At 38.4% G+C, this 16,693-nt stretch overlaps 1 protein-coding gene across 5 annotated transcripts in view; it reads left to right on the top strand.

Annotated features, from left to right (window-relative positions):
• ROBO1 (roundabout guidance receptor 1) overlaps window positions 1-16,693 on the top strand; it is a 679,988-nt gene that overhangs the window by 642,857 nt on the left and 20,438 nt on the right. For 4 of the 5 annotated variants that reach the window (XM_088157825.1, XM_088157810.1, XM_088157818.1 and 1 more), the window contains 5 exons: window positions 3,310-3,336; window positions 6,002-6,044; window positions 9,649-9,803; window positions 13,114-13,449; window positions 15,921-16,028. In XM_088157825.1, coding sequence (XP_088013951.1) covers window positions 3,310-3,336; window positions 6,002-6,044; window positions 9,649-9,803; window positions 13,114-13,449; window positions 15,921-16,028 — 669 coding nt within the window. The remainder of the gene's footprint in view (window positions 1-3,309; window positions 3,337-6,001; window positions 6,045-9,648; window positions 9,804-13,113; window positions 13,450-15,920; window positions 16,029-16,693) is intronic. The other variant, XM_088157812.1, reaches the window with a different exon arrangement.

Genomic DNA, 16,693 nt, shown 5'->3' with positions numbered 1-16,693 from the left:
TGTTCTTCTCAGGCTCACATAAGGAATTACCAGCTTACTTCAGTACTTCCATGAAGTCTGGGTCAGGAGCCAGAGCAGCAATATTTCCGTAACATGCTAAGTCTGGCTTTAGAGCATAAATCTTGAGCTGAATACCAGGAGTATCTTTTTATCAAGATGCTCCTACAAATGAGAAATGCAAAGATGGGTGTAAGGCTGGGAGCTTCCAGTATGGCCTTGCTCTCTGATGCTGTATCATCTGAAGAGGAGCCATCTGAAGGGGGTGGCAGCTCCTTGTCCCCTGTTCAGTGCTTTGCCTGCTGCTGGGAGTGCTAACAGTGGTGAACATTGCTGTAACCCTTTGGGTGTGGGTACTTGAATTTCTTCCCTTCTGGGGGATGTGTGGCTGTTTGCAAAAGCACAACATTCAGACTGCTTTCCAAGACTCTTTTCATGAATGCTGTTGTGAGACCCTTGGCTGGGACTGAGTTCTGGGGCTCTCATCCTGCATCTGTGTTTAGTTAGAATGGCAGCAGTGGGGCTAACTTACAGCACTCCTCACGTTCATGTTATTTCATGTTATTGATAAGTCTTACATATCACATTGTCAGTGGTCAAGCAGTGCTTTGCAGTATACTCTCTGACAAACAAAATTAAAATCTCTACCTGGAATATCTTCTGGAATAAAAAAATTACTCCTCCAGATCAAATAGTTTCCTGGTTAAACCTGGAAATTAAAGCTGAATTGAACGAGCTACAGTTCATTATATCTCAAAGCAGAACCTCACAGGCACTTGTACAGTGAGAACCATAAATTTTGGAATTAATCAGAAAATGGGAGATCCTATTTTTGAAGAACTAGAGGGATTATATTTGATGTTCAGCAATCAGAAGACAGGCCTAGGTTTAAAAGTTGGATGCATCTTCATGTATGAAAGGTGTCATGAGATGCCATTCTTTAGTCCTCAAGAAATGAATGTGTTATGGGCAAGACAACAGGCAAATCAAACACAAATGGTTTTAAACAGCTGCAATACATTGCTATGTAAAAGAAGCAGTGCTAAAAATAGCAAATGAGTGAGTGGAAACGTGGAAATAGGTCTGGAGTGTTGCAGAGTTGAGAGGTCCTCCAAGCTATTAAAGTACCAGTGCTCACTGTGGACTCCAGGCACAGTGCTTGTCCTGGAGATGCAGCCACAGAAACGGGAAGGAATTGCACTCTCGATTGTGTTCTGCTGGGATTTCTTAGGCAGGACAGCCCCCCACGTAGTGCTGCACTGGCCTGTGCTGTTTTGTTTTACTAATAGCATGCTGCCACACTGCCTTTCTACAGCTCTATCACACTAACATCACTGTGCTTTCACCAGTACCTATGATTAAGCAAAAGGCATACAATTTGTCCTTAAAAATGGTTACTTCAGTGACATCAACCATTGTTCAAAACAGCTGTGTTTTCCAATATCTGTAAAAATATCTTTTGTGTAATTTGGGGGGAGTTTAAATGCAAGTGTACAGAAAAGTAGGGTATGTATCTCTGGTATCAAGTATTCTTCAAAGACAAATCCTATCTTTAGTGAAATATGAATTGCAAAGTAGTTTGCCACTCTGCAGTTCATCAAGTCATCACTGCAAGCCCAAACTTTCTTCAGTCTTGCATTTATCTATTTTCATATTTAGCTTCAGGCCTGTCATCTGTTAAAATACTTCACTACTCCCACACATACATACTGTACTAGCAGTCCTACACACTTGGAAGAGTTTATTAATAGAAGCTCTAAGAATTAAGTCATTCTTTCATGTGGTAGCCATAAGATTTCTTTCAGTTGAACCTCCTCAGTTCTTCAAGAAACTAAACTAGATTTAGTATTTAGCTCACAGAATAGTAACGACACAGTAGTTTAAGATTATTTTCCATGTCCCTGTGATTGCAAATTATTTTAAGATTCTTGATTCTCTTTGGAATAGCTCAGATTTAAATGCCCATTCTATTTTAATGAAAGCTTGTTACTATGGTTCTATATTTGGAATGTATCTAAATTAAAGTTAACTATGGGAAAAGGCCTAGCTCGAATAAAACACAATGGTATTCCCAAGAAAAAAAGCATTGCTACAAATGCAGCCTGAAATGGCCAAATACTCAATTTTTCGTTCTTTGCTTAGTGTCATATCCCTGGAAATAAATTGGCTTGGTAAAAAGGGGGCAAACCTACAGCATATCCTAAATTATAACAACAAGACACACTGCACTCCCCACAAACTTTAGAGTTCTTAAATAAATAAGAAGTTGTTCTCTTAGCCAGAACCTTTTATTTCTGTTCTGGCTTTGCTGATCACCTTCTGTCTCCAGGTTGTTTTAGTGAATATTTGATTGCTTCTCTTGCCTACTCCTGTCATCAGAAAGGGCAGTGTTAGCCTTGTTCTGCCATCAGTGAGAGGAAAACGATGCTGCCTTGTCAACAGGAGGGGGAGCATGTGCTAATAGGAAGAGCAGATGCTGGTGCTCTGTATTTGGATTAGAGACCCTATTGATCCAAAGAGGATTTATCGTAGCTGTGAGAGAGAAGATTGTCAGGCAGTGTCATTGTTCTGTCGTTAACCTTTCCCTCTTAAAGCCAAGGGTTGGAAGGTAGAAAGGTGTTATATCTAGGGAGATTTTCTTTTTTTTTGTGATCATTTAAGAAAGAAACATAATAACGCTGTTTAACAGTCTCATCTGTGAAAACAAAAATTAATTGCTGCAGTAGATTTTAGTGTCTTTATTACAGTGAGAGTTGGTGCCATTCTTGATTCAGAGGCAGTAAAACAGCAGTTCTCTTTGTTCCTTTTTATGATTATTATTTCCTTACTGAATACTTAAGTGTGCCTATTAGTTCAGTGTAATGAGCATTTACTTAGTGAACTGCAGATAAGATTCAATAGGACCTTGATAAGGCTTTGTTAAGGAATTTGTCATTCTGCATTCTAGAATGATTAACAGCGTGGGGGTTTTGTTTGTGCTAGGATTTTCAGAAAATAACTTAAAATACCAAACTGAGAGGGATTTAAAAGGCTAAAGCACACTCTCATCCCCTCAGGAGCACAATAGAATATCAAGCTTTTTGCCTTTTTTTTCTTTTTTTTTTTTTCTTTTGCAGAATAGTACCTGCAGAGACAATCTTCTTTCTGAATTGCAATTTGAGTTTTATTTTTATATCAATGTGACTGAACTAGTGGGTTAGTTACATATATTTGTTTTATGTTCACCTGTCTGCTAGATTTATACTAATGTGGTATGTTTCCCTTTCTCTCTTCAGCTTAATAACCAGTTTGTATTTTGTTTTGATTTTTCAGTCCCGTCTTTTACCTTCACACCAACAGGTATATATTTGCACTTTTCCCCCCTTCTTTGTTACTTAAGCATGTGTTTGTGGTACTATTTCTCTTTCTCTGACATAACCAACCAGCCCAGCTGTTCTGAAGTTTTGTTTTTTTTTAAACAATGTCATTAATGACAGGTATCATTATTTGTTTTCTGAGCAGTGTGCATTTGCTTTGTGGCTGACAATACTTTCTATTTGTGTGTACCATTTCATAGCACACCATTCCATGTCAGCATGCCATTTTATAGCATGATCCTGTCAGTTTGTACAACCTGGGCTCTCTTCCTGAATATTCCAAGGGAGTAGTGTGGCCTCCCACATCTAGTGATGCAAAAGGTGCTTCTGATGGAGGAGGAATGACTTAGCAGAGCCCAGATGCTGACTTGAAAGAGATTCAGTGAGATTATAGTTGGTGAAATATTTGTTCTTTTTCTTTCCTCTGAATCTGCATTAATGCAGTGGCCTCGGAGTTGTCTGCTTTGGAAGATACAGAAAATCAAAGTGTTACAGCAGTTATATTTCTTTGTTTCATACCTTAAATGGTATTTTGCTACGAATTTTTAAGAATTATCCTGTTCAGATTAAAAAGAGGTGCATTTCAAATTCAGTGTGAGTTTAAAATCACCTAATTTTTTGTTTTGTTTTGAAATGTGCAAAATATGACATAACCTGAACCACAGCTCACCAAAGCCCATGAGAGCCTTTCCATGCTGTAGAGCTGACCTTCAGTGGGTCCTACAGCCTGGCAGCTGAGCAGCTCATCCTCTGCAGTAGATAAAATCCAACACATTCTGTACCCATCGGTATTCTGCTTTCCTTTTAGCTACAGCCTGACTGAACAGACAGGTTGTTTCTTCCTCCTTTGTTCTAAATCCTCCGTTTTCACAAGAGACCTGCAGGACGTGGATATCCAGGCAGGGTAAAACCCACCCACCTATACCCACCCCTTCCTGTGCACAAGCAGCTTCCCAGGGAATTTTAGCTCGTAATCAGCGCTGTGGTGATGTGGCCTCTGTGCAGCAGCTGAGTTACATCCTCCAGGCTGGACCACAGAGGATGCAAACCCCTTCCTTCCCCACACATACCAGGCTGTGCTGGGTTAGTCACCCACCTGCTGCTGATCAAGCTGGAGAGTGAGTGCCTGCTCTCAGAAGTCAGCCTGTTATGTTCAGTGGAGTTATATCCTTGTTCAGCATGAGCCAGAGTGGCCCTCAATGTTTCTGTTTCTTTGAGTGCCTCGGTGGAGAATAATTCAAACTCTTTGTTGTTTTGCTGTTATTTTAATTGGCTAAACAGAGGGCTTCTATTGGAATCTCCCTTGTAGCACAACACTGAAATTCTGCAGAGGTTGGAAGCTAACATCTATTCTCTCCATTGGATTCTTAACATTAAAAGAAAATATCAGGGTTTCTTAAGATATGTCAGAGCTGGAAAATAAATAGCCCTGAGATTTCTGAAGAAGAAATTGGGAAAAACATAAAGCATGTAAAACACTTAAAAGAAAAATCCTTATTTTTCAATCCAGAATCTCAGTCATGCTTTGACTTTAAATGGAACCAGGCTCCCCTCTGTAGCATTACCTGCAGTAAAAGATTTACCTGTAGGAATGCATCCTACATTTTAATCCTGTTATTGTAATCACTGCCAGCATTTATCTCTCTCTTGCAGACTCCCAGTTTGGAGTTCTTCTAAAGAGCAGAATTTGGCTGCTTGTTTTTAGCACATTCCTAGCTGGAAATTGTAGAATCCATCAGTATCTGCAGGAAGGCAGTCTCCTTAACCCTTTGCCAAACCCAGTGCAAATCTGCAAAATTTATAGCACTGTTTTTTCTTGGATGTTTGCATCCTAAAAGCTCACTTCTCAAACATCTTGCTTCCTGTGAAGGATATGCAATCCATGCCAACAAACAAATGCATGTGGACATCCACTTTGTTGATGGAGAATACTTCTGAAATGCTAGAAAAACTGTTCCTTCTAATTTAGAAAGTGTTATTTCTGCCAGACTGTTTTTTAATCAAGATTTATATATTTTTAGATTATTTAGTTTAATTTATAAATCCAGTGGTAAAATGTTATAAAATGTGGAGTTTCTGTGGACTTCTAGATTGTGCTTGTTCCTTGAGTCTATTGCAGTAACATTCAGAAAGAGCATTTGTTTTTGCAGTAGCTTCAGCTGTAATGAGCCACTATTTACATTGGAAGTAAGGTCTGTTATAGAATCGTGATACCTCTTTAATCTTGCCAAAATAATATGGTAGAGCAAAGCTTTAACATCCAGCCATTCATGAAATAAATATATGACCTAAATTCTTCCACAGAGTAACTCCACTGAAGTCAGCAGAGTTATGTTAAGAATAAGTTCAGCCTGATGTATGGCTTCCTGCTTTCTTAAGCAATACATGTGTGTGTGTGTGTTCAGAACAGAACTGAAATATAAAACTCTGTTGGGGCTAGGACTAGCAGTTATCAAGCAACACAAGTATTATGTCTAAACTTGGATTTGAAGCAGTAGCTTGCAGAATGAGACTCAGAATTAATGTATAAACAATGCACAATTAGCATTTTAACTAAAAGGAAGCAAAGGTGAAACAAGTACGGTTATCGAAGGAGTCTTGTATGATTTTTTAAATTTTTTCCTTCTTTTTATCTTTAACTATTTCAGTAACATATCAGAGAGGAGGAGAGGCCGTAAGCAGTGGAGGCAGGTAATTATGTGCTTTATTCTTATAGGTATAAATTGTGTGCAAATAAATTTAAGGATTCCGGGAATTCAATTGTTCTTGTAAGTGATGGCAGAATAATCACTTGGAGAGATATGTTTTAGTTCATTATATTAATGTATACATTTTGGCCATGTATTTTCTGTTTAGAAGGAGGGTATATGATTTGAATTTTTAGGTTGACTTCCAAAACATTATTTGAAATATTTTCAGCTTTGTTAACCTGCAAAAACTGCATCTCAGAAAACGAGCAGCAGAGGGAGTGCTTTAACTTCAAAATAAAGACCTGGCATACCACCTGATTAAGGGAGTAAAAGTAATTAAGTTGCGGCCTTTATGAAAATTAAGAAATATAGCTGCCTCACAAATACTACAAAGAAAGAAAAATGTTTATTGGAAAAAAATGTTGAAGACAAAAATGGCTTATAAGGTGACATTTTATGAAAAAATTCTTTCTGTGAATGCAAAACAGTTAAAGCATTGCTTAAAATAGATGGGGCACTGAAGGAGAGGGAAGCAGGTTGTGAATTTACAGCCACTCAATCTGAGAACCAGGTCCATTCCAGATTGAGGGTTTAACTAAGGGATGTTCGGTGGGTTTACATTATTACTTAATGAATGGCCACGGAGAAAACAGTAATTTACATTTCCTATGTAGGGGTGAAGTTTTCTTCAGGAAGAGAAATAATGGTTTTAGTAAAAAGGCGGGTCAGAGCAGTGGTGCTTTAGTAGCATGCCATTTCTTTTTCTAGGTCACATTCAAAGATTTGGCATGATGCTGAAATAATGCTAAAATCTCAGAGACCAGCTGGGCAACAAAGTCCTGTAACAATTCCTGTTCACAAGAGGCATCTTGTGATTCCTAATTTGCAAGACCATGCAAAAATTTGATTATTGTGAAGATTAGGCATAAAATAAAGCATTCCCGGTCTACCTGAGTACTGTGCAGAAGTGAGGCTATTCAGCTCCTGCTGCAGCTGAACCTGGCATATTATGAAGAATTTCAGATATCTCTGCCCAGCACTGTGTGTTGCTGCACTCTCATGGCCATAGGAGCATGGAGGGAAGCCTCTAGAACAGTTACCATGTGATTTTTGAATGTAAGAATGTGTAAATCACTGGGTTGCTGCCCTTACTCTAGGATAGTGAGAAAATAAGAGAGGAGATGAACCCTCTCTTTCCCTGAGAGTTGTTTGAAAAAATATTCAGCTAATATCCTTTGTGTTCTTTGTGCCACTGTGCTTTCTCACTCTTCCCTTAGCACAGGCTAGAGGAAGCACTCTCACACAGAGGACAGAAATGAGCCTACAAGTGTCTGCATCGTGCACAGTAATTTTCGTACTTGTAGAGAATCAACTTCAATTTCACTGTCCTAGTGTTCAGCAGCAGTGCCAGAATCTAACAATGTAATTGATTCAAGGTGCAAATATCTGTGCTGGTTTTCTTCGTTTGCACATATAACACTGACAGCATGTGTGATGCAACTTACTTTGTAGAATGTGAAACGTAGTTCTGCAGTATATTAAAAAAAAAAAAAAAAGTTATTTTTGCATATGAAACCATCTTCTGATATCCAAACCCAAAGTTTTCACTTCCTTACTTTGCAGTTTTTTGGAAAGGTTTAGTTTTTTTGCCAAATGCAGTTATGAGAGCATGTTAAAGCATTTTTCAGATTTCAAAATGTCACAGTGATATATTTCAATGTAATCCCCACTTGTGTGCTGCTGAAAAAATACCCATTTCTTTGGCAATCCCTTTTCTGGACAGGATTTGAGTAATGAGTAATTTGTGCTGGATTGACTCCAGCTAGCACCCACACAGCCACTTGGCTCTGTCCACCCCTGCCTCAGACCCCATCCAGTAATTCAGGGAGTCAAGAAATTTGCTGCCAAGGTTAAAGTTATTTGGAAATTATGATCTCAGATCATCGCCAGGCTATGGAGCTGTAATGCAAGCATCTCTTGCCTACAATTCTACCTAAATGGCTCCAATTAGTAGAATTTTCGTCTGCTTATATACATCACACCACATTTCTTACATGACAGCAGGTGTGAATGCAAAGTAAATTTTAGAAACAAAGGATCTTAATTCTCTGTGCAGAAATCCAGTACACAGATCTTTAAAGTGCTGAAACATTCTGGGATGCTTTGTCTCCTCTAAATGCCTTGAGGTGTAGGTTCATTGTCAGAGCAAAGTGTAGGGAAAAAAGCAGAGAATTTCAAATCAGCTGGCCTGCTCACAGGCCTACACAGCTGTATATTTATTTCAGATTTTTTTAAAAAATACTTCTGTACTGAATGCATATTGGCTGGTTTGTAAGCCTGACAGCAAGTCAAGCCTCATCACCCCCTATGTTAAATTGTCAAATGACATATGCAGTACAGAAATATATATGCACACATATATGTATAGATCTTTTAAATGTCATTCTAGGTCTATGACTTAAGCCTGCAGCACTGACAGACTCTATCCCCCACAAATAACTGCATGCAGCTTGTATTTTCAACTTGCAGTTTAAGAGGATTAGCATATTTTATTTTTGAAGATCATCACATCTAATATTATGGAAAATAGTTTCTGCACTATTTCAAATGGAAAGTTGCCTGTTAAGCCCCAAGAGAAAGGGGCCTGTGTTCATACATGTGTATGTGACAGTAACTAAAATTAACTATTTTTTAAAAGCACCTTAGTTATCAAAGGCAATTTTAAATTGTATGGGACTGTAACATGCTACTGCATTGTTAGCGTGGAGACTGAAGAGCCACCAAAAATTCTACAGAACATTCATCAAAGAGACTTTCACACTCATTACAAAAATTCAGCAACTTGGAAGACAAGGAATGCTGTTTTTTCTGCTGATAACAGGGATACACTTTATTCCAAATGCAGCCAGGATGCAGCATTCATATCTGAATATTTTTCAGGTGGTCAGTATTCCCGAGTTCCTCAGACTCTCTTGGGAACTGGGTGGCTTTGTCATGAACAAGTGTGTGTCACCCACTCAGCGTGGTTAGTGAGATCCAAATGCTCCCAAGCCACAGAGGTTTCTGTTATCTGCTGTTCCCTTTGATGCACCACGGTAGTGCTAAATGATAGTGAGGAGAACTTGTTCCATAAATGACCAAGAATATTCACATTTAAATTTGGCTCTTACTTGCATATCCATCCTGCTTCCATGTGTGAATTTTTTGTTTATTTGATTTGCCAGTATCCTCTTTTTTACCTTGCTTTCTTGAAGAAAGGGTGAAGGGGCTGGAAAGTAAAAGTGCAACCTCCTAAGAGGAAAAGAAAATTTAAAAATGAAAACCAAAGTGACAGGTAAATGATGTTCACCAACATATAGTGTAGTACAGCAAAATGAACTGATGCTGCCCTTGACTGCTCACTCCTGAGTGATTTAGCAAGGAACAGGTTAGACAGGAGACTTGAAAATGCTAAACAATTGAATCAAGCTCTGCTTTTCAGTGCTCAAGCCTTTTGGTATGTGGTATTATTTTGGAATATCTCACCATTTGGGAAGAGTGTCGCTGCAATGTGAAAATGTTTTATTTTGTTTAATGTTTGAAATGACCAAGCTTTGTTTTTCAAGGCCTGGACTCCTAAACATCAGTGAACCAGCCACTCAGCCATGGTTAGCAGATACTTGGCCTAACACAGGGAACAATCACAATGACTGCTCCATCAACTGCTGCACCTCTGGCAATGGCAACAGTGATAGCAACCTTACAACGTACAGTCGACCAGGTTAGATATGTTTCTACCTTGCTAAGGAATCTTCTTTACAGAGTGTGTGCTTCTAATACCTGAGAGAGCGTACAGGTTTGTTTGGGTTTTTATTTCCCGTGCTGTGAGGCTTAATATAGTGTCATGATTATGCTTTTGGTCTCTTTTTGGATCCTTTCTTGATCCTCTTTGGATAGTTGTAGCAGGCTTAAGGGGCCCCTGCAAAGTTCAATGCTGCCAAAACTCACACTGAACTAATACATTTTGGCTTCTGAATAGAGCAGATAAGGTAATTTTTGGGTTGTTCTGTGCATCCTTGTTGCTTGGATGGAGAAGGATAAATACCAACACGATGCTAATGTGGTTTTCCTTCTGATTTGGATGTGATGGAAAGCAAGAAATAAAACTTTGCAACAAAGTCAGTCTGTTTTGGCACACTCAGACCTTCATTTTGGGTGCCATTCTGCACAAAATTGGATAGCTGGTGTTCTGTTTAGGGTGTGTGAATAAAGAAGTTAACTTCACACACTTAAAGCAATTACAAAATGTTACATTAAGTGGTTTTCTGGGAGCTTGAGCAGGACTCAGAGAGCTCTGGAAGACAACCTCATGAGTTCTATGGAACACATTGGAGGAAATACATCTCAGAGTGCTAGTTGTTGTACATTTTGTTTTAAACAGACCTTAGGTTCCTTTTGGTTTAACCTAGTGTTACTGGTGAGGAATGAAATAAGTCTTTTCTACTACTAGTATCTCTGCTGGCTTTTGCTGGTTTTTGCTAGTAGCATGTCCCAGCAATCCAGAGAAGGGAGTATGTGAATTCACATAAGTGCCAAGCAGCATTGCCTCCTGTAATTAATGTGAAACCAACTCAAATGGCTGGTAATTCATGACTGGTGGTAATGGCAATTCATCTCCTGCAGTAATGCTGTCTGACAGTGACCAGTGCCAGCTGCTTCAGAGCAAGGTGGGAGATTTTGGCATTAGAAACTTGTCTCTCACTCTGGCTGAGGAGATGACATCCACCAGTACCTGTATAAAGAGGTTTGTGATTCAAGGACAGACATAGCAAGTTCTGGTAACTAACAAATTCAGAAAAGGAAGAGAAGGCACATTTTTGATGGTCACAACCTATTATAACATCTTGTATTGAACTGCAGTGGATTCTCCCTCTCTTTAGCTTTCATATTAAGTTTGGTTCTGTCGTGAAGTGTTTCCTTCCTTTCAAGCAGAACTTTGGAGCTTGCGGGTCAGACAATGTGCTCAGAATGAACTCTTCTTTCCTGGAAATTCTGCCAAATATTCTTAATTCTGTCATCGTGGGCTGGTTTATGCTCTGAAGCAGCAGTGATGGATATCCCCTGAGTAGTTGTGAATATGCAAAGTAGCTGCATTTTTAATTGCTTTTAAGTATAGCACTGTCTTCCAAGTCTACAGAATGGGAACCAATTGTTCCAAAAGTAGATGCCATAAAAAATCTAACCAGATAAATCTTCTGTTATATAGATAAACCAGTTTTAAGTACTTGTTGTGAGGAATTCTAATGTGTCTATGTAAAAAATGTACCTACTGCATATACTGTATTGATTATATTGCCTTACACACAAATCAGATGTAGCTGCAAATGAAAGGAGGTAAAAATATGTTATAAGTGACTCTCAAGGATATTGCAGCAAAGCCTGAGGTATCAGGAGTGAAGAATATACTGTATATATAATTGCCCAGTATAATACAATAGACCTGGAAAGGAGAAAAGACTAGTATGGTTTCAGTAGGTGAGAGAAATGAAAACATTTAAACTCTAGAAATCAAGAAGTTGAGGACTGTGAAGCAATAAATAACAGAGGCAGTAAATAACACCTCACATAAGAAGGAAAAATATATCAAACAGTAAAACCTTCAAGAAAACCCACAGGCTGCATGGCATGAAATGTGCAGTGATAAGTTCTATGTGGCATGTTCTGATACTGTTCCTTAGTCACTGAAAATGTGGATCGGTGGTTTTCTTACACAAGCATTATTTTATTCCTCTTTCTCGGGTTATATATCTCTAAAAATATGTATGTGTTAGGGAATGCTTTTGAAATTGAAAATCCTCTATGTTTGCTAGTTATTTCATTTAGAGTGATGGCAAAATCTTGAATTCTGTATGTAGTTTGACTTGGCATCCTCTCCAGTAAATTCATTGTGGATACAGGTAATGGACTCTGGGTTTTGAATCAAATTCATTAGCATAAATACCACTTCTTTTAAAAGAGAAAAACTATATTCCCGGTGAGTGTTATGTAATTATTGATGGATTAATCAACTGGAAAATTAGAATTTTTGCTTAAGGATCATTGAATGCTAGTTCCACTAAGCCTTCTGACTGCTGACTCACAGACTATTTCATTCAGTATTCTCACAGTGGACTGGATGTGGAGAGGAAAAAATATGTGGGCTTCTTGTCACACAGTGGCAAGAGAACGTGGCAAAGCAGAGATGCTGTTTCATGCAGTAGTGGCCAGAGTATCAGCACATGTCATTTTACTGTCTGCAATAAATGGTGGTCTTAGGATGCAGTAAATGTCAGAAGAATTAATTCATGCTGTCTATACCATTTATCATTAGCATACAGGACAATGTATTGCTGTGCTATTACATATTTTGCAATATCCAGAGCAACTGAAAATCAGCAAAAAATTCCAGATTGCTTTTCTGCTTTTTTTGTTTTAAGTTAAAATATAAGATTGTACAAGCAAACAATGATCAAATAAAGACTTGCTACTGGGTACTGAGTTACCTTTTACATTGTACTGTTTTTCTTTAATTCTCTTACATGTAATGATTTTTAAGTCTGTTTTATGAAAACCTGTTGTATGTCTATTTCTTATCACAAGCACAAGAGTGTCTAGATCCTGTTGAGGTGACATGAGATGACGGTCATATTTAGTTACTCCTGCTGTTAGGTTTTGGTTGAATTTTCCTTGCAATGCAAGTGATTTTAATCGCAATAACTAATTGAATATAGATACTGCTATGAGAATAATGTCTAAAAACATGAATGTTTTTATGGAAAAGTCCAGCAAGGTAAGTCATTGTAGATATAATTCAGCAGGTCTGAATTTACAGTGACTCAGAACAGCGAACCCTACTTTGGGAGCAGTAGTGTATAAGGTAAATAATATTCTGTAGATTACTTAGTTAATGGCAGTATCTCTGCCTCAGTGTGTCTGCTGCATGGATTCAAGCCATGTAGTTGTGCAGTAAGGAAATGTTAGAGGGGGTTTCATGGAAAGTCTGGTGTGAGCGAACAGAATGACCTTTTCTCTTTTCTCTCCTCTGTGGTTAGCCGATTGTATAGCAAATTACAACAATCAGCTGGACAACAAGCAGACAAACCTGATGTTGCCTGAGTCAACTGTATATGGGGACGTGGACCTCAGCAACAAAATCAATGAGATGAAAACCTTCAATAGTCCAAATCTAAAGGACGGAAGATTTGTCAGCCAGCCTGGGCAGCCCACTCCTTATGCCACCACTCAGCTCATCCAGTCCAATATCAGCAATAATGTTAACAATGGCAGCGGGGACACGAATGAGAAACACTGGAAACCCTCTGTTCAGCAAAAGCAAGAGGCTCCACCCATACAGTACAACATTATGGAGCAAAACAAATTAAACAAAGGTGAAGAGCTTTTAGCTTGTTTCTCCTCTTTAGGCATCAGAGGAGTTTTGACCTTCTGGTTCTGGGAGTCTAAAGCTTTCAGGTTCAGCAATTACAGGCTTCTGTGGTGCTTTTAGACCTCTGCCTCTTTAGATTCAGAAATGCACCGTTAGCAGTGTCAGAAAGTTAATTAGCACCACGATAACCTTTCTGATATTGAATTTATTGTAAAATATAACAAGCTGTATCTTTAGAAAAGAGTTAAATAAAATACATTTCCTTTGGATATAAAATTAATTTAAATTAAATAGTAGTTAAGGGATTGGTTAGGATAGAGGCCAGATATTTTATTCATAAGCCAGATGCATGGTAGTCACATTATATTCTACCTTAAATTTTAAATAGGTCAACCCACTCTTCTCAGTCGTGGATGGAGACTCATTAAATCTACATGTTCATGTAAACGAATGAAATTTTGCATATCAAACTCTGTAAAATTGTATTGTGTTGCACACTGGGGACACAAATGGAGTGATCCAATTCATTTTAGACTTGTTCCTAGCAAGCCTCCAATTCTCATATTGAGAGGCAATGCTACCACACGCAATTTTGGAAACTAAATTCTTGTGTTACCCTGACTGAAGTCTGTGGATCCAGGAGCTAAAAATAAATTGATTTCAGTGTTAACGGGAAACATCAGAATGTGCTTTTGAGGCCTTGAAGGCATGTTTCTTTAATATACTGTGTGGGAGCTGGAAGAAATAGGTATGTGATTTCTTCTTTCTGGTCCTCCAGGCTACCATGCAACCTCTTTTAATAACCTGATTTGCAAAACGGTATCCCTAGGAGCTGGACCCATTCTAACTTGGAACTTTTTGCATGGATTTTTGTGATGGAATAGTGATAAGTGATCCAGTAAAAAGAAACATTTCATTACAGGAATGTTGATTTCTCTACAGGACCCATCTACTCACTGAGGAGTTCAAAGGGCAATATAAAATGTCACACCTTCCCTTGACATAAACATGCCAAAAGAAAATTCAAGGGTTTTGGCTCCTTCCTAGAGGGTGAAAGCTGTATTTTTTGTAATTGTTCTCTTTCATGAACTGTGTATTACGTACCTCTTTGGGAATTAAAACATGTTTGGTTTTTATGTGCTGGAAGATACTGCATCTTTCAAACTGTGTATATTACAGCTGCATATTCTCTAGCATATTGTAGTGTGGAAAGGCCCCCTTAAAGCATTGTCTGCTGACAGTCATATATACATATTTCAGAGTGCTGATTTACTGTTTATCCTCTGTGTAAACATATGCGGTATGCAGGGCTTCAGCGTGGTCTGTGGAATGCAGCTAGGCTGAGAAACCATTACAGAATACACTCTGGTGTGGAATTTATCATTTTGCTCTTTTTCCCATGCTTACATAATCATAAACATTTCTGCAGCAGATGGGGACTGAATTCTTAGTTTTGTTTATTTTTGTTTTGTTTTGCTGTTTTATGAGTCAGTTTTCTGATCTTGGTTTTCTCATTTCCTAAGTCAAAGCCATCTTGCTGCTGATTATACCTGTAGCTTTTGTGATGGGAAGTAACCATTTTGATGAGTTACATGCTGTGCTTCATTGTCACTACTTTATGTCCAGTGGTTCTGTTTATGACGCAGTTTTATTTGTTGTATGAAGAGTAACTTATCTCTTTTCTGTTCTCTGTAAATTGTAAATTTTTTTTAGCATGAGAGTATTGTTCTGCCAGATGAATATTTTACTTCGGATGAAGTTTTACAGATCTGGTTGTCAGATCTAGATTTAAAAGTTATACCAAGTGCTTTGGAACTGGAGAGCAAAGTTATGGTAACAGCTATTAGCAAAAAAGGCCCTGCATGTAGAAGCTGCATAATCCAGTGTAAATAAAAATATTTTTGGAGCCAGCAGACCTGAAACAAAGACTTTGTTGTAAACCAAATTCAGTTGGAGCTGCATTGTTGCTCCAGCAGATCATTCAGCACTTGTCATACAGAGCTGAGACTCGTTTGTGGGTGTGTCACCTTTGAAATGCCAAAAGTAGCTACCTCAGTCCATTGACTGCCCTGCATGCATAAATTAGGCAGAGACCATGGAAAATCAATCAAGGTGACAGTATTTATATTTTAAATGCTCACACGGGTGATAGATAGATAGATAGATAGATAGATAGATAGATAGATAGATAGATAGATAGATAGATTCGTTGTGACTTGATTATTGCAGAGGCTTTGTGAAAACCCTGTGCATAGAATTCCATTTTACTGCATTTTAGCTGTGCAGCTACTAAGTTCCCATGATTTCCCCTAAGCCTACAATAAGAGGCAAGATAAAAATTAAACATGAATGCAGGATAATTTTTCTTTCACAAAATGAATGTGTTTCAGGAGATCTTACTTTGTGTTATTAACAAGTATATAACAGTAGATGTGTTCCTGAAGGGCAGCATTAACCATACCATTAAACTTGCAGATTATCGAGTAAATGACAACATTGCTCCAACTATTCCCTACAACCAGTCCTATGACCAGAATACAGGTGGATCCTACAACAGCTCAGACAGAGGCAGCAGTACATCTGGTGAGTACTTGCAGTGTTTTCCAAGCCTTAGGCTTTGTGGAGTTTGGAGCTGTAGCCGTGGTTAGCAATATTTACTGGGCATAGAGAAGGAGTGGTGGGAAGGAATCCATGGACAGCAGATGTTGAACAGCACAAAAACTGTCCCAATAGGTACCTGTATTTCTGTTGCATCCTCATGATTGCTTAGTGTCATCTAAATGTCAGTTAAGTAACTGATTTTCCAAAATTGTGGAAGTTATGAACTTGAATGGAGGTTGGATTTCCTAATGCTAATGTCATACTGGGTAATGTTATGTTTTCCAGATAGGCAAGTCACCTTCGTGGTACTTTAGAGACTTTTTTTCTCATCTCTTGGGTCTACTTACCTAATTTATGAACCAGCTCAAGATATCACAGCAGTTGAGTGATACCCAACAGAACTTTGCTTTAAGAAGATTTTAATTTTGTAAATTAAACCCGTGTATTTTGTTTGATTTCTGGTACAAGCATATGAGCTAAACCAGAAACTCCACATAGGCTTGGTTTGGGGCTTTACTGTAAGTGTGGTAGTTAGGCTGTATTTATTTACATCAAACCAATTCCAGGGTGAGTTATGCTCACAGTCACAAGTGCCCTGAACTTTATATCCACTAATCAAGATGCAGACTTTTCCCATTCTGTTCTGC

Source organism: Sturnus vulgaris, chromosome 2 (assembly GCF_052056855.1).
Source record: "Sturnus vulgaris isolate bStuVul1 chromosome 2, bStuVul1.hap1, whole genome shotgun sequence".
In the NCBI taxonomy this organism is placed as follows: Eukaryota; Metazoa; Chordata; class Aves; order Passeriformes; family Sturnidae; genus Sturnus; species Sturnus vulgaris.
Note: the sequence above shows the minus strand (reverse complement) of the source record. Positions and strands in the feature narration are given on the sequence as shown.